Source organism: Pinus tabuliformis, chromosome 4_2 (genome assembly GCF_031772625.1).
Source record: "Pinus tabuliformis cultivar Carrire ecotype Pingquan chromosome 4_2, CPIR1, whole genome shotgun sequence".
NCBI classification, from domain to species: domain Eukaryota; kingdom Viridiplantae; phylum Streptophyta; class Pinopsida; order Pinales; family Pinaceae; genus Pinus; species Pinus tabuliformis.
Window position 1 is genome coordinate 908,786,293 of NC_142304.1, and position 18,842 is coordinate 908,805,134.

The following is an 18,842-nucleotide window of genomic DNA, read 5'->3' on the forward strand; positions in this document are numbered from 1 at the left end:
TGTAATTGGTTCCCAGTAAATGCATATATTCGTTTGCCCAGAACAACAAAAAAAAAAACTGTTATTTGTTTGCATCAATTTACTAAGCAATGGTATATCATCATAAATATATGATGTTTTCCTAGAAATTTGGAGCACCTCCTCACAGATTGGTTTTGCACAGATTGGTTTTGCCAATAGTTGGCAAAACCTCCTCAAATATATCCTTTTTTCACTTTCACTAGAATTATTTGTCATGTTTCATATGTTTCAGATGTGTGAAGTAATTTAGTCCTGACATGCTGAATTCTCAGTTCACATATCCTAGATTTAAGTTTTGGATGTGGATGAATGAAATGCGTTTAAGGTTATCATCTCAATCCATATAGTGACTTGGCATCTCTTTTCAGCAGAAGAGGTCCACTGCTTCTGCATAAATGCCTTACATTCTACATTCACATTGCACTGCTTTTAGTGCACTTGATGGTTTAAGACTCAAATGTTTCTTTGATATGCTTGACTTTAAAGACGTTCGGTGGAGTTCTTATTATTCTGAGAGATTAGTTTAATGCAGGGACTTAGCTTTCTTAGGTTAGGGTTGAATTTACGAATGCTTGGTAAACATCATAACATGCTCAAGGAAATACCAATGGGCTACCTAATATCCAAGAGTTTCTAGTATTAAGAGGACTTATAGACAATATACTAGTATTAACGTTTATGTTGGTCCCATACTTTCTTGTTCTCAATCTTATATGCAAAATGAACTCCTTAAGAAAATCATTTCTGTCTGAGAGAATGCAGATTCTGTAATTTTCTAGTCAACCTGATTCCTATTGCTTCGGTTTCCAACTATTAATGAAGATGGTTTCGTCCAAAACATTCCTGGCACCTCAATGTTCCTTTAACAATTGAATGAGCAGCTATTCAATTAAACAGCAAGGCTCTCAAGCAGCATTCCCCTTCGAAACAACACTTGCCCTAGCTCATGTTTGCCAACCATCAAAACTACTCTTGAATGCATTGTAGTCCAGCACTCTTCCTTAAGACTCAGATACAAAGAAATATACTCTCCAGCATTAACACAAAACAGACTCACTTTACTTCTTCCTCTACATTACCCAAGCATTGACATAAAATGTAATTATATTCAACAACAGCAACAAATTAAATGTCCCTGAGGAAAGGAACAGTGTACATATTCAAACAAAAACCAGCACTCCAATGCCATTAATAAAGAGATAAACAGCCAGTGGGTTCACTTGTAATTAATTCCCAACATCCATTAGAGCAGTCTCATAATATTTTAATAGTTTTTCCTCCACACACAAGATAGCACTACAGAAGGTTTGTGCTTTACCCAAATGACAACACTGTCAGGTGCACTGAAGACATTGTAGGCTTGCTTATGCAATGGAAACATATCATATTTAATGACTCAAGCAAGCTCAGGAGGCAATCAAGAATTAAATTCTAAATCTTAAAAAAATGAACTTCTCAGAATCATGTTTCTTTTGGCTTCCATTCTGTCAAAATTTCAGACTCCAGTCACTATCTCTCTGGGTTTAGTATGGTTACAGGAGTGCAAAACCAATCTGTGACAGTTCCAACTATTGGCCTTCTAGGTTGGAGTTCCAACTGTTATTGTCTGCTAGAATTTTATAATTAATATTACAGAGGCAGAGTCAAGGTGCTTATGCACCAAAGTGCCAAAGTGTACTCTGCTTATGTAGAATAACAGTCAATAAATAGGAACTCATCTACAGTCATACAAGAGATCGCAATGTTCAGAGAGCCAAAAGATTTCTAAGCACCTTCCAAGCAAAAGCTTAGCACACTTATACATCTAATGGGCATTACCATCCATGGATCATTGCTTCAACCAAACTACAGTAGTCAAACTTTCAACCCATTAGGTATGGCAGTCATAAAAACACCAAGTAATGGCATGGCTTACCAAAGAACAATTGCACTGCCATGACAGGAGAATCATTTGGCATGTGTTCAGACACATCCAGAGTTAATAGAAAGACAGTTTCCTATTCAGATTCTGATTTTTATCATCTTCTTCCCCTTCAATATCTTCTTCAGTGTCAGGGGCATTATCGTTATTTCTTCTAAGTCCATGAAGCTGCCTGAAATCAGGGGCAACAATATCAAGCATCTCATTCAAAGCTTGGTGCTCATAGCTTTGCCGAGAAGCTAACTTGGGAGGTGGAGAATTTTGACTTCCTGCCACTGCATCTTCAGGCACTGTGTGTTGACACTTCAAGCTACTTAATAGTAGATCTTGCCTGGACCTAATATTCTCACCTGCTGCTGCAATCTGACTAGCATCAAAATCTTGATTAATTCCTTCATCACTGATCCTTCCTTCCCTGGCTGTCTGTCATCACTCCGAAGAGATTCATTGTCGCCATGAACTGAACCAGCTGTACTGAATGCCCAACTACCAGCAACCTCTGATGCTAATAGATCAATTGTTACTATCGAATGCTTATCTCTCTTGTTTCTAGCATCTATCTCATCTCTATGCTGCTGACTGACAGGAGATTGACTCTGCCTCTCCCCATTTAACAAGTTTCCAATAGGATGGGATGTTCTCACCAAATGCTGGCCACTGTTATATGTATCAGGTAATCTTTTTGGTTCAGCACCAGTCCTGGTGTTTAATGTTTCCCCTTGATTTTCACCAGCTAAGTCTGTCCTCACCCATTCCATTGGAGCTTGTTCTTCATCTTCAAGTTGCATTGTTTCTCCTCCCAAACCCCCTTCACCATCTCTTACTTCATCATCCTCCTGAACCGTTTCTCTTAGATTCTTGTTTGATTTGGCAGGCTCATTCCCCATAGGATATGTACAAAACTCGATCCTTCTACATCCACTTGTGCTTTCAAGCAACTGAGCTGCATCTGCTTCTGCACCAAGGAATTTTAGTTTCCGATCATAATGCAATCTTTTTGGAATGGAATGGTGAACAAGAAGCCAAGGAATTACCATTCAAGTTCAATCAAGTATGGCTACAAGATAAATATTTAGTGGACCTGATTAAGATATCTTGGATGAGGCCTTTAGGGATAATGAAAAATAAAATGATGTATCAGGTCACTCAAAAACTGCACAGGCTAAAGTCAAAGGTTAAGACATGCATCATCAAGTGCAAGAAGACACTCTCTCGGGAGTTTTCTATTATAGATAAAGAGATTTCAGAATTGATGGACCCTACAAGGCCTAATTTCCTATCTGAACAAAGCAAAAATACAATATTGGAGCTCTCTAAATTATCAGGCAGAGGAATGGAGACAAAAAATAAAAATGACGCGGGTTTCTAGGGGAGATAATAATACTAAGTACTTTCATAAGATAGCTTCCAAAAGAAAAAATTCCGACACAATCTGGTATATTAGAAATATGGACAATATAATACTAACTACTCAGAAAGACATCCTACAGGAAGTTGTAAGCCATTTTAGTAATCATTGGATTGGCTGGGAATCACATTCTTCCTCCCCCAATCATCCAGTTTCTTCACAGGCATGAGCTGTTCACTCTTGCTGATATTGGCTGCCAACAATCTGTCATTTCCTCCTCTTCCAGTTGGCCACATGCTGAAAATTTGGCTCTTCTGATGGAGCTCAATGTCAAATGGGAAAATTACAGATCTCATCTCTATCACGCAGATATTGCTCTGTCTAAGAGGGCAGATAGGCATTCTTGGGGCGGTCTTTCTCATGGAGGAGAAATCTCTACCAAAGAAACATACAAGTACATATACAACATGCAAAGGTAGGGGAAGAAAATCAACCATATGAAAAGTATGGTGAAGATCACGCTTTCCTTGCTGATAATTTAAATCCTGAAAACACTTTTGAGGTCACAGAAATACAGTTCATTAAACTAATCCTATTTTCACAGACACTGAAAGTAAGGGAGCTGTAGACTTTCATGGTAATACACCTGGCACCTCAGCATTTCATTGTGAGTTTGAGTAGGAATAACGTAACCCCCATGTTGCACTTTGATGTAGACCATGACTTTGTCCTTTCTTTCTTTTGCTTAAATATTTGGTTTTTCCTTTCTTTCCAAAGCATTGACATGACAAAACTACGGGAAATAATCCACTCTCTATTTTGAACTGGACTATTGAATATGCTGGATCTATGAGGGAGTACAAGTATAAAAAACTGTTGAAGTTACAGTACAAGGATCCAAAAGGCAGTCAACTATGCATCCAAATATGTTCAATGGAAGGACATACATTCAATATATGCTCCATAGAATATTCATAATTCCAACATAAAGTACAAAGTCAGGGGCCCTAAAATCCATTTTTCCTGATTTGATCCCATGTGAGGATCTTACGTCATCCAACTAGCCAAAGGAATTGAGGACCATGGGAAAACACCATTCATCTAGATTTTCTTCCAAATGGGATCCTAGTGGATGTCTTGATGACCAACTATAAGAGAGTAGGATTCCTTGAGAGTAAACATCCCTTTGGTTTGAGAACCTCACCAGAGTTTGTCTTCATCCTGAGCATTGGATATTTTTCATTTTTGAAGCTCATGAGCTAAAATAGGCCAGGGAGAGAAAGATGGATGTGATTGCCAATCTTCAACTGTTTTCCATTCCTTCCATAGCCTAGGGGATTGAATCAGTTTCTAAAATTCTTCTACAGTAAGACCCTGATGCTTTGAAGTAAATGTTATTAAATCTCTAGGATTAACAATCCCTCAATTGTGGCATCTATTGCCAAGAATCTTTTGAGAATAATGTAGTCACTAGTGTGACCATTCCAGGTCTCTCAAAAAACATGACTTTGAATTAAGGTCTAGTTGGCCTGTGGCAAATTTCATATGGAAGATCTTAGAGGATGCTTGGTTGCTTGCAACTTTTTCAATTGAGAAGAGTGGCCATATTTCATATCCCATATTTGTTTCTAGAGTTCATCTCTAACCGAAGTCAATCCCAACATAATTTCTCTTCCAATGCTTTGTTTAGGATCCCCAAGTCTCTAAAGCCCCACTCAATTTAGGATACAAAGCTTCTCTCAGGATTTATATCAAAATTTCTGAAATATGGGCAACAACTACCATTAATAACTTACCTTTTGCAGTGACCACTATCTTTATATCCCTCCAGACATGAATTCAAGATAGTTTTTGAACCCAAATTTTGACAAAATCAGATCAATAGATAAGTATAACTATGCACCCAATCACAGGAGAAGAAACTATTTAAAAAACTAAAGCAACTACAACTGATACTGGAGTTTAAAAATTCTTTGACATCAATTATCAGACCATCATATGACTGGAGGTGTGTCCTTTGTGATGCCTAAGGTCTATTGTTAGACATACATTACTGGTTCTTGGTCCAATCATGTTGGTATTCAAGACCATAACCTTGATTTTCCTGCGATCCAAATAGGAGCGTGCTTAGAGAATGTGCAACCCCAACAAGAAATCACAGAGTTTCATTCATTGTGGACACTTGTAATATTATGGCAAGACATATAAGATCAACAAATTACAGATCTCATCTCTATCACGCAGATATTGCTCTGTCTAAGAGGGCAGATAGGCATTCTTGGGGCGGTCTTTCTCATGGAGGAGAAATCTCTACCAAAGAAACATACAAGTACATATACAACATGCAAAGGTAGGGGAAGAAAATCAACCATATGAAAAGTATGGTGAAGATCACGCTTTCCTTGCTGATAATTTAAATCCTGAAAACACTTTTGAGGTCACAGAAATACAGTTCATTAAACTAATCCTATTTTCACAGACACTGAAAGTAAGGGAGCTGTAGAATTTCATGGTAATACACTTGGCACCTCAGCATTTCATTGTGAGTTTGAGTAGGAGTAATGTAACCCCCATGTTGCACTTTGATGTAGACCATGACTTTGTCCTTTCTTTCTTTTGCTTAAATATTTGGTTTTTAACTTTTTCCTTTCTTTCCAAAGCATTGACATGACAAAACTACGGGAAATAATCCACTCTCTATTTTGAACTGGACTATTGAATATGCTGGATCTATGAGGGAGTACAAGTATAAAAAACTGTTGAGGTTACAGTACAAGGATCCAAAAGGCAGTCAACTATGCATCCAAATATGTTCAATGGAAGGACATACATTCAATATATGCTCCATAGAATATTCATAATTCCAACATAAAGTACAAAGTCAGGGGCCCTAAAATCCATTTTTCCTGATTTGATCCCATGTGAGGATCTTACGTCATCCAACTAGCCAAAGAAATTGAGGACCATGGGAAAACACCATTCATCTAGATTTTCTTCCAAATTGGATCCTAGTGGATGTCTTGATGACCAACTATAAGAGAGTAGGATTCCTTGAGAGTAAATATCCCTTTGGTTTGAGAACCTCACCAGAGTTTGTCTTCATCCTGAGCATTGGATATTTTTCATTTTTGAAGCTCATGAGCTAAAATAGGCCAGGGAGAGAAAGATGGATGTGATTGCCAATCTTCAACTGTTTTCCATTCCTTCCATAGCCTAGGGGATTGAATCAGTTTCTAAAATTCTTCTACAGTAAGACCCTGATGCTTTGAAGTAAATGTTATTAAATCTCTAGGATTAACAATCCCTCAATTGTGGCATCTATTGCCAAGAATCTTTTGAGAATAATGTAGTCACTAGTGTGACCATTCCAGGTCTCTCAAAAAACATGACTTTGAATTAAGGTCTAGTTGGCCTGTGGCAAATTTCATATGGAAGATCTTAGAGGATGCTTGGTTGCTTGCAACTTTTTCAATTGAGAAGAGTGGCCATATTTCATATCCCATATTTGTTTCTAGAGTTCATCTCTAACCCGAAGTCAATCCCAACATAATTTCTCTCCCAATGCTTTGTTTAGGATCCCCAAGTCTCTCAATCCTAAAGCCCCACTCAATTTAGGATACAAAGCTTCTCTCAGGATTTATATCAAAATTTCTGAAATATGGGCAACAACTACCATTAATAACTTACCTTTTGCAGTGACCACTATCTTTATATCCCTCCAGACATGAATTCAAGATAGTTTTTGAACCCAAATTTTGACAAAATCAGATCAATAGATAAGTATAACTATGCACCCAATCACAGGAGAAGAAACTATTTAAAAAACTAAAGCAACTACAACTGATACTGGAGTTTAAAAATTCTTTGACATCAATTATCAGACCATCATATGACTGGAGGTGTGTCCTTTGTGATGCCTAAGGTCTATTGTTAGACATACATTACTGGTTCTTGGTCCAATCATGTTGGTATTCAAGACCATAACCTTGATTTTCCTGCGATCCAAATACGAGCATGCTTAGAGAATGTGCAACCCCAACAAGAAATCACAGAGTTTCATTCATTGTGGACACTTGTAATATTATGGCAAGACATATAAGATCAACAAATTACAGATCTCATCTCTATCACGCAGATATTGCTCTGTCTAAGAGGGCAGATAGGCATTCTTGGGGCAGTCTTTCTCATGGAGGAGAAATCTCTACCAAAGAAACATACAAGTACATATACAACATGCAAAGGTAGGGGAAGAAAATCAACCATATGAAAAGTATGGTGAAGATCACGCTTTCCTTGCTGATAATTTAAATCCTGAAAACACTATTGAGGTCACAGAAATACAGTTCATTAAACTAATCCTATTTTCACAGACACTGAAAGTAAGGGAGCTGTAGACTTTCATGGTAATACACTTGGCACCTCAGCATTTCATTGTGAGTTTGAGTAGGAATAACGTAACCCCCATGTTGCACTTTGATGTAGACCATGACTTTGTCCTTTCTTTCTTTTGCTTAAATATTTGGTTTTTCCTTTCTTTCCAAAGCATTGACATGACAAAACTACGGGAAATAATCCACTCTCTATTTTGAACTGGACTATTGAATATGCTGGATCTATGAGGGAGTACAAGTATAAAAAACTGTTGAAGTTACAGTACAAGGATCCAAAAGGCAGTCAACTATGCATCCAAATATGTTCAATGGAAGGACATACATTCAATATATGCTCCATAGAATATTCATAATTCCAACATAAAGTACAAAGTCAGGGGCCCTAAAATCCATTTTTCCTGATTTGATCCCATGTGAGGATCTTACGTCATTCAACTAGCCAAAGGAATTGAGGACCATGGGAAAACACCATTCATCTAGATTTTCTTCCAAATGGGATCCTAGTGGATGTCTTGATGACCAACTATAAGAGAGTAGGATTCCTTGAGAGTAAACATCCCTTTGGTTTGAGAACCTCACCAGAGTTTGTCTTCATCCTGAGCATTGGATTATTTTCATTTTTGAAGCTCATGAGCTAAAATAGGCCAGGGAGAGAAAGATGGATGTGATTGCCAATCTTCAACTGTTTTCCATTCCTTCCATAGCCTAGGGGATTGAATCAGTTTCTAAAATTCTTCTACAGTAAGACCCTGATGCTTTGAAGTAAATGTTATTAAATCTCTAGGATTAACAATCCCTCAATTGTGGCATCTATTGCCAAGAATCTTTTGAGAATAATGTAGTCACTAGTGTGACCATTCCAGGTCTCTCAAAAAACATGACTTTGAATTAAGGTCTAGTTGGCCTGTGGCAAATTTCATATGGAAGATCTTAGAGGATGCTTGGTTGCTTGCAACTTTTTCAATTGAGAAGAGTGGCCATATTTCATATCCCATATTTGTTTCTAGAGTTCATCTCTAACCCGAAGTCAATCCCAACATAATTTCTCTCCCAATGCTTTGTTTAGGATCCCCAAGTCTCTCAATCCTAAAGCCCCACTCAATTTAGGATACAAAGCTTCTCTCAGGATTTATATCAAAATTTCTGAAATATGGGCAACAACTACCATTAATAACTTACCTTTTGCAGTGACCACTATCTTTATATCCCTCCAGACATGAATTCAAGATAGTTTTTGAACCCAATTTTTGACAAAATCAGATCAATAGATAAGTATAACTATGCACCCAATCACAGGAGAAGAAACTATTTAAGAAACTAAAGCAACTACAACTGATACTGGAGTTTAAAAATTCTTTGACATCAATTATCAGACCATCATATGACTGGAAGTGTGTCCTTTGTGATGCCTAAGGTCTATTGTTAGACATACATTACTGGTTCTTGGTCCAATCATGTTGGTATTCAAGACCATAACCTTGATTTTCCTGCGATCCAAATAGGAGCATGCTTAGAGAATGTGCAACCCCAACAAGAAATCACAGAGTTTCATTCATTGTGGACACTTGTAATATTATGGCAAGACATATAAGATCAACAAATCAAAAAATCCACACACAAACAATAATTTGTTTGGGAGGCAAATCAACTATGAATTTTGTTAGCAAAGAAATTCTACACCTACAGTACATGAACAGTTTCAAGCAACCAAATAACAACCCATTTACAGTGGCAAATACCAAATAAATACCCAATCTAAGGTAATACCAAGTGTTTCATCTCTCATATGTGAGACAAGACACATCGACTCTAAAAACATGACAATAAGGATTTCAATTATTTTAGAATTTAGAAACTAGAACATCTACATGATACAAATTCAATCATACAACTAGTACTTACTAGTACTACATCAATGATGATCAAATGGCAAACACAAGAAGTTAGAACCACAAACTGTGGTCTTCTCATTAAGTCATAAAAATCAGAATGTAGAAAACATACAACATAGATATTGATTCAATGCTACTACAGATTGGAATGCCAATGGAAAATACAAAATAGCATGGACACTAGAACCATAGATGGAAGATTCTCATAGCCGATGACTATCAGTAGTCCTCCTCGATGCCATAATCATTAGAATTTGTGTATTACCATTGTTGTCTCACCCATCATCCTCCTTCTCTATACTTAATCCAATATATGCATTTGCTAGTGTGGAGAATGAACGCTCAAGAGGATAACCATCATCAAAAGTGACCAATTATAGCACTAGTCTAGAGGGAGTGCCCTAGGCTCTACACTGCACTAATGAAGAAGCCCTAGATGCGGGAGGAAAGGGAGATCTAGCACGGTGAAGGAAGCCCTAATGTTGCCCTATGGAGAAGCCCTAAATGCTGCCCTATGAAGAAGTAGTAATATGCAGCCATGGAAATGAAGGCAGAAACCCTGGCCGCAAGTCTAAGGAGAAGAGATGCCCTAAACCTAGTCGCTACGCTGCCTAATGGAGATGGCACCTCAACATCGTCCTAGAAGAAGTGCTCTACACATGGAATGCCCTTGCTATCATGAAAGGAAAAGCCCTTATCCTATATGCAGTCATAAAAGGAAAATCCCTTATCCCATACGCAGTCATGAGTGAAATAGCAATCAGTGAAGGCAGTTGGGAAAGGACAAAAGGATCCATGGATTCCTCATCCCTCTTCAAATTCGCCAAGGGTAAAGTCGAAGCAGAGCATATCATCAAAATGGCGCAGCGGAAGCTTCTGATGGCCTACCTACATATCACTTCAATGGGAAGTCCGGATCTCAGGGTGAAAGGAAAGGCAGATTACAATAAGTTCGGCCATTATGCAAAGGAATGTACAAATGGCAAGGACACATCTATTGATGAAGATAACAATCATTCCAAGGACATCTTCAATGATCGAAGGAATGACAGATAATGAAGGTCATCAAGGAAACGACTGACTCTTCAAAGAAAGCAAGGAACCCCAGGTATGAAGAATCAAATGTTGTTTCTGATAAGATAAAGAAGCGTTATCTTGTATTGGCCCTCTCCTTCAGATTCTGTGGGAAGCTAGCTTATTGATTATAGTGCTTCAAGGCACTTCATCGAATAGAAGGGTGCTCTCTTGAATTTGGTAAGAAACAATCGTGGGATTATATTTGGAGTCGATGCCACCTATCCCGAAAAGGGTGTAGGAAATGTTACCCCTCAATTGAATGAGGGTAACTCAATTCATTTACAGAATCTCTTTTATGTACCTGATCGCAAGAAGAACCTGGTGTCCATTTCGGCAACGGAAGTCAAAGGTTTCAGGGTGGCATTCATCGATGGGAAGGTACGTGTTTGAAAATAGAATTTTCAAAGATGCTTTTACTCATGGGTTCAGCATTGGCAATTTGTACCAAGTTGCAGGATGGTCCATCGGGGACCATGTTAGTTGACACATCTCATCTATAGCACCAAAGGTCTACTTATTGTGGGGCCTTACTCGATGTGAGTCAGATGGTGACTGGGATGCCTGAATACAAAAGGAGCATGAAGGTACATGTCTGAGATGTACCGAAGGAAAATCTTACAAAGGGACCATTCCCCTCATGTAGCAGGCTATGTCACAAGGTTCGCTGAATTTGAAGGTTCAGGTTTGAAATTCGTTCAAGTTCACCGAACCTGAAATTTGAACCCAAAAGGCGAACCTAATCAAATTTGAACCTCATCCGAACACGAACCTGAACGCGAATTTGATCGATTTTTTTTAGGTTCGACTTAGGGTTTGCCACTTTTTTTTTACAGTTTTATTTGCCTGTTTACGTGAAAAACCATGGGCCGCATACTGCTTTTCTACAACGATTCCCGCCAATTTTTTCTTTATAAACAATGGCGCTCTAAGGATTTGGCACAAGCTGTGCCAGTCGGTCGAGTGAATAGAGTATTGAGTTAGCAGAGTGTTTGTATTGGCATAGCAGGAGTGCATTTGTATTGGCATATTGTTGTGCATTTTATTGCGCTGTGCAGTGTGAGCCTTGAGGAGATCGATGTAGTCCTGCAGCGGCATGCAGGCACCTTGCAAGTTCAGTCACTGCTAGTCGCTGATTACGCGGCTGCTTGAGCCCGTGCCCACTACCATGTGAGCCTATAAGCTATAGCCGTAGGCTGTGCAGTGTGAATCGTGATTTGTTGCACCTTCGTTCGAGCTTCAACGTTGACTGTAGTGTGCACGACTAGAACACGTTACACATAACACAGGTATCGTCGACCCTCTAGTCCATCATATAATAACTTATAGTTATAGAATCTGAGCTAACGACTCAAAACTTTGGACATATATTAATATTCTACATTGCAATCATCTAAAAAAGGAAAAAATTCACGGTTGGTGTTGGGAGTTCATCTCAGTCAAAGATCGGTAAATCAAGTGGGACAGCTACATTAAATTCTCTTTGAAAGCCCATGTAGAAACAAGAAGTTGATGATGTTGTAGCTGATATGTTTTTTGAATCTGCAATTCCATTTAATGTGGCAAGAAGCCCTTACTTAATCAATGCGTGTAAGATGATGGCAAGTTTTGGTAAAGGATATGTCCCTCCTAGTTCTGAGACTATAAGGACCACTCTTTTGAAGAGGTCAAAAGAAAGGGTTACAAACAATTTGCAGAAGATCAAAGACTCTTGGAAGGAAACAGGGTGCACACTTTTATCAGATGGTTGGTCAGATATGAATCATAGACCTCTTATTAATGTGTTGGTTTATTGCCCTAAAGGGGTACTTTTTTTTAAAGTAGTTGATGCATCAGGGAATAAGAAGACCTCTGAATTTATTTTCAAGATTTTAGAGGAAGCTATTCTTGAGGTTGGAGAAGAAAATGTGGTCTAGTGCTTCAAATTGTGTCGGAGCAGGAAAAATGATCATGGATAAATACAGAAAAATATATTGGACACCTTGTGTTGCTCATTGTCTTGACTTATTGTTACATGACTTGGCAAAGTTTCCATGGATTAATGAGACAGTTCGGAGGGGGAAAAAATTTCTCACTTCATATTTAACCATCAACTCACATTGAGCTTGTACAAGAATAATGCATCTAGAGAGTTGCTCGGGCCTTGTGACACCAGGTTTGCCACATATTATATTACTATCAAAAGGCTAGTTGAAGAAAAAGGGAGTATAAGAGGTGTTTTTTACAACACAAAAGGCTACTAAAAGGCTACTAAAAGAAACAAAAACAAACACACCATATGACACCGTTATTTTTGGACCAATGTACCCGGAAAAACCCAATGCGGGAAAACCAGTGCAGCTATCTGAGGGTTTTTTTTACTAAGCAATATAAGAGTACAATCTGGGTGTCAAAACTGGCCTACCCAACAGAGAATTTCCTTAGCAGTAATACCTCACAGTTTCTCACAGATCTCCTGGCTGAAACCTCAGATAATCATTCCGGCAGCTCCTCAGCACAAAATTGCACTGAAACCCCAGCGTCTGCCCAATCTGCACTGCGTCAGCCTCTCCTTGCCCAGCGTTGGCCCTGCGTCAGCCTATCTAGGCCTGTGTCAGCCCCAGGAGGCCCTGCATTAGCTCTCTAGGCCTCTGCGTCAAATACGCTGGCCTCTCTGGGCCTCTGCGTCAAATACGCTGCCCTCTATGGCTTGAAGCAAATCACTGCGGGTTTGATATGAGAGGATTGATAATTGTCAGATGAAGCTGAGATTCACTAAGAGTGAAGCCAATTCAAACCATTGTTTGAAGATTGTGGATGATAGACCTCTCATACCGACACCTTCTAAGAACGACCTATTTCTGATAGGTGCAGACCCTCTCACTTGCAAAAGTAAGAGAGAGTTGGATTCTGAATGTGGAATGGTAAACTGCAAGATCATGACTACCTCGAGGATATTAACTTTCAGAAGTTATATTGTGATGTCGGACCAGATTTGGGAAATGCCTCTAAGTTTCATAAACTCATTTGCATTGATGTTCTTTGTGAACTTTCGTCCGTATATATGTTTTATAGTTAGCATGGTGAGCTCATATTTGGTTGAGCCTCACTAGATTGGTGCCAAGAATCTTTTGAGATATCTTCGGAGCACAATCTCTCATGGATTGAGATTCACTGCCTGAAATATGAAGCTGCATGATTATTCGAATGTTGACTGGGCAGGCAATGGGGAGGATCACCAAAGAACTTCTCAGTGCTAGTTCTCCTTGGATTTTGCTTCGATATCATGGATGAGCAAGAAGCAGAAGTCGATTGCTTTAAGCACAGCCGAGACCGAATACATAGCTACGAGTATGATCTTGTGACGCTGCCTGGTTGTGGAAGCTCTTCAGTGTGTTGTTTGTACACATGATGAATACCACTGTGATCCTCTATGACAACCAGGGGGGATTCGATTGTTGAGAAATCCTGTATTCGATGATTGCTCCAGTAGATAGACATCAGATACTAACTTATATAGAATATGGTAAGTCGATGAGCGAGGAGGCTCCATCGTATTGAGACTGATGTACAGGTTGCAAACATTTTGTCAAAGCCCAGGGGAAAGGTCAAATCTGTGACTTTCCCGAACAACCTGGAGTCGTTGAGAGACCTTCGTATATATTACTATCAAAAGGCTAGTTGAAGAAAAAGGGAGTATAAGAGGTGTTTTTTACAACACAAAAGGCTACTAAAAGGCTACTAAAAGAAACAGAAACAAACACACCATATGACACCGTTATTTTTGGACCAATGTCCCCGGAAAAACCCAATGCGGGAAAACCGGTGCAGCTATCTGAGGGATTTTTTTACTAAGCAATATAAGAGTACAATCTGGGTGTCAAAACTGGCCTACCCAACAGAGAATTTCCTTAGCAGTAATACCTCACAGTTTCTCACAGATCTCCTGGCTGAAACCTCAGATAATCATTCTGGCAACTCCTTAGCACAAAATTGCACTAAAACCCCAGCGTCTGCCCAATCTGGATTGCGTCAGCCTCTCCTTGCCCAGCGTTGGCCCTGCGTCAGCCTATCTAGGCCTGTGTCAACCCCAGGAGGCCCTGCGTTAGCTCTCTAGGCCTCTGCGTCAAATACGCTGGCCTCTCTGGGCCTCTGCATCAAATACGCTGCCCTCTATGGCTTGAAGCAAATCACCCCGGGTTTGATATGAGAGGATTGATAATTGTCAGATGAAGCTGAGATTCACTAAGAGTGAAGCCAATCCAAACCATTGTTTGAAGATTGTGGATGATAGACCTCTCATACCGACACCTTCAAAGAACGACCTATTTCTGATAGGTGCAGACCCTCTCACTTGCAAAAGTAAGAGAGAGTTGGATTCCGGATGTGGAATGGTAAACTGCAAGACCGTGACTACCTCGAGGATCTTAACTTTCAGAAGTTATATTGTGATGATGCTAGACCAGATTTGGGAAATGCCTCTAAGTTTCATAAACTCATTTGCATTGATGTTCTTGGTGAACTTTTGTCCGTATATATGTTTTATAGTTAGCATGGTGAGCTCATATTTGGTTGAGCCTCACTAGATTGGTGCCAAGAACCTTTTGAGATATCTTCGGAGCACAATCTCTCATGGATTGAGATTCACTGCCTGAAATATGAAGCTGCATGATTATTCGAATGTTGACTGGGCAGGCTATGGGGAGGATCACTAGAGAACTTCTCAGTGCTAGTTCTCTTTGGATTCTGCTTCGATATCATGGATGAGCAAGAAGCAGAAGTCGATTGCTATAAGCACCGCCGAGACCGAATACATAGCTACGAGTATGATCTTGTGTGACGTTGCCTGGTTGTGGAAGCTCTTCAGTGCGTTGTTTGTACAAATGATGAATAACACTGTGATCCTCTGTGACAACCAGGGGGGATTCGATTGTTGAGAAATCCTGTATTCGATGATTGCTCCAGTAGATAGACATCAAATACTAACTTATCTAGAATATGGTAAGTCGATGAGCGAGGAGGCTCCATCGCATTGAGACTGATGTACAGGTTGCAAACATTTTGTCAAAGCCCAGGGGAAAGGTCAAATTTGTGACTTTCCCGAACAACCTGGAGTCGTTGAGAGACCTTCGTATAAGGGTCCTGCATGTTGCATGCATTGAGCTCTGGGAGATCTAAGGGGTTTGGGGTACTTACTGGAGCAACACACGACCATAGGGCAACTCACCCTCCCCTAATGGTGCACTGTGTACAAGATGAATAGCTTAGCCTTCCCTTGTAATACCCCAAGGTGACTTTGGGATAGGATGATTCATTCTCCTGTGAGCCAGGATGATTAGTTCTCCTGTAGGATAGATGATCAATTCCCCTATCGAGGCATCCTACCCATGCAATCTGAGACTCATTGGAAGTACCTCTCATCTGATTAATGAGCAGGGAAATGGGGTTAGGGACCATAGTAGTATTATCGATGACAGCAAGATGTATGGTGCAACAGTGGTGCAACAGTATGGACAACAAGATGTATGATGCAGCAATGGTGCAGCAGAATGGACAACAAAATGTATGCTGCAACAATGGTGCAGCAGTATGGATAGCAAGAAGTTTGTTGCAGCAGTGGGACAACAATGCTACATGGTGCTGCAATGATACAGCAATGGGACAGCAAAGGCAACTTGGTGCAGTATGGTGCAGCATATGTTACAAAAATGAGACAACAATGGTCAATGGCATATAGTGCACAACGGGACAGCAATGGTACAATGGTACAACATGGGACAACTAGTATTTAGTGTGGCAAATTCATGGTGTTGTTATGGTATGGCAAAGCACAATGAGACAACCATGACATAGTGCAGTAGTGGCACAACGGGACAGCCATGACATAGTGCAGCAGTGGCACAATAGGACAGTCTTGTCAAGAGGTGTAGGATTCATCTAAAGAGCCCTTTAGGACAGCCTTGGAGGAGCCCTAGTTGCTGTACAACATGCCCTAGCCGCAAGCCTTATATGCTATCCTAAAGGGATTAAATCACAGTGAAGAGAGGCTCCTTCGATGTCCCAAAAGAAGGCTCTTCATCACAGCAAGGAGGCTTCCATGCGCTGTCAAAGGAAGCTCCAAAAGAGCCCTAGCTGCAGTCTTCTATTCACATCTAAGAGGCAGTCAAAGGGAGCCTAAATGAACCCCTAATCCACAATAAGAAATAGACTAAATACACAGTCCTAAAGGATGTGTTTTAGGTGTTGTTCAAGTAAGGAGACCTAGCGCGTCTTAGCGGTAGTCTTAAAGCCCAACCGCATTGAAGGGAGAAGTCTCTACAACTGTCTTATGAGGAGGACCTATACGCTGTCAAAAGAGGTTCTAACTTTGAGTTTTCTTCCAAGTCTAGGTACTTGTCTATGATTTATGGCACATATGCAAGCCTTGAAAGTGTGAGAATGTGCAAGAATAAACTCCTGGGATAAATACCCATTTGATTATAAGGACTTCTCTTACATTGATGTGAAAGTGTCAGCAAGGAAATTTGCAGATATCTTAACACAGAAACAAGCAATCACATTCCATTAAAATGCACTTAACTTTACATATGCCCAAAAGCAGAGGAAATAACTAAGCTGGAATCCGATCCAAGAAAATGCCCCATATTATCATCCTATGCTTAGTAACGCTTACAAGGAAATGGGTTGGGTATGTGTTTAAAGTCTGTACAATCAAAAAGAAAGAATCTAAAGGTAGCCCCAACAATCTGAACAGGCAACAGGATATCAGTTTACCAAGTTAATCTAATAATGTAGCACATATGGACTCATCTTGATATTGCTGCCTTGAGTTTACTAGCTATTTCACTTGTCAAAGCGAAGGATATTCCCTTCGATTATGTTTATACAATGGGCCAGTATCTTGAGCACTGAGGAATCAGATGAACGCAGCTGATTTTATCTCTCTAGAGGTAGCACTGGTGTATTCTAGCTGTGTAAATGTCATTTAATGAGGTTGCAACTTTTTACATATTACAAAAAAACGTGAATAAATGGCAAGATCATAAACAACCACACAAACGGCAACTGTTTTCCATTGAGAAGAATCTATATACCCCTCAATGTCCTGCAAGGCAAGGACATGGATTGAAAAGAATATATATACTCTTCTCAAAATATTCCTAGTTCTCCAAGTTGCAACCGAGCCTCAAGAACTCAACGGTTGCAAAGCATTGAAACCCATATTCTTGTACTCTGGTTTTCGTCATATGATTAAGACAATAAAAAAACTACACAAACATATGCATCCTATTGATAAAATCGGTATACCCCTATCAAGGTCTTGCAATGCAAGATCGGCTAGATTCAACCAGTTTTGGGTTTTGGTGTAGATATCCGTATACTGCTCAGCCACAACCAGTATTTTCTCCTTCATCGCTGTCTTAGCAAGTGCAGAAGTGCCAAGAACAAAATTTTTATGATTTTTTTGAAGTCCAATAGTCCCGGGTGTTTTAATATAATTTTAACCCTGAGATGACAGGTTATGACGAAATCTGCAACGACTGGGAATCCGGTAGGGTATACGACGGGATGTGATGATTCTCGCTGGAGTGGGAGGAAGCTGCTATGGTCCCTGTCTCTAATTTTGCCTGCAGTTTCTACACCCTATCTTCAAGGAGCTATTTTTTAAGAAAACAAAGAGAAAGCTAAAACACATACCTGTTTTGGGCAAAAACTATGGAAGATCGGCCTCACAGAAAAAATAGTAGTAAATGCAGAGCTGGTAAACCTGTCTTGGCTATTGCTCCTCAAAGCACACTGATCTGTCTGCTCAAAAGTTTTCCAAATCGTTGAATACCAGATATTATAGAGCCCACCTTGCCAAATATCATATAATAATATAAGACAGCTGGTTCAGAAAATAAGCTTTCCACTGGGTGTGAACCCTGACAGCCACACCTTAATCAATCTTTGGAAGAGAATGTTCAGGCGGTGGGACTTCGAGACAAGGAGAAACGAACAGCCGATTGGCGCCAAGCCCAAATTTTCCCACAAAATTTTAAATTTTCTCACAGAAATGTTTGAAAAGTCTCTTTCATAATATTTTTTTAAAGGTTCATTTGCCAACAGTTCTATTAATTGAATTTTCCCATAAAATTGTTTGAAAAGTCTTCATCATAATAATTTTTTAAATGTTGATTTGCCAGCAGTTCTATTAATTTGTCCATTTATTTTAT

General features: G+C 39.5%; 1 protein-coding gene across 1 annotated transcript; it reads right to left on the reverse strand.

Moving 5' to 3' along the window:
- Nucleotides 1-1,999: 1,999 nt before the first annotated feature.
- On the reverse strand, nucleotides 2,000-18,634 carry LOC149172624 (uncharacterized). The gene is made up of 3 exons (XM_089426403.1): nucleotides 18,325-18,634; nucleotides 2,274-2,897; nucleotides 2,000-2,232 (listed from the first exon to the last, which is right to left on the reverse strand). Exons 2-3 carry the CDS (start codon nucleotides 2,827-2,829, stop codon nucleotides 2,000-2,002), a joined length of 789 nt encoding a protein of 262 aa, XP_089282529.1. The 5' UTR covers nucleotides 2,830-2,897; nucleotides 18,325-18,634.
- Between the last annotated feature and the right edge of the window lie 208 nt (nucleotides 18,635-18,842).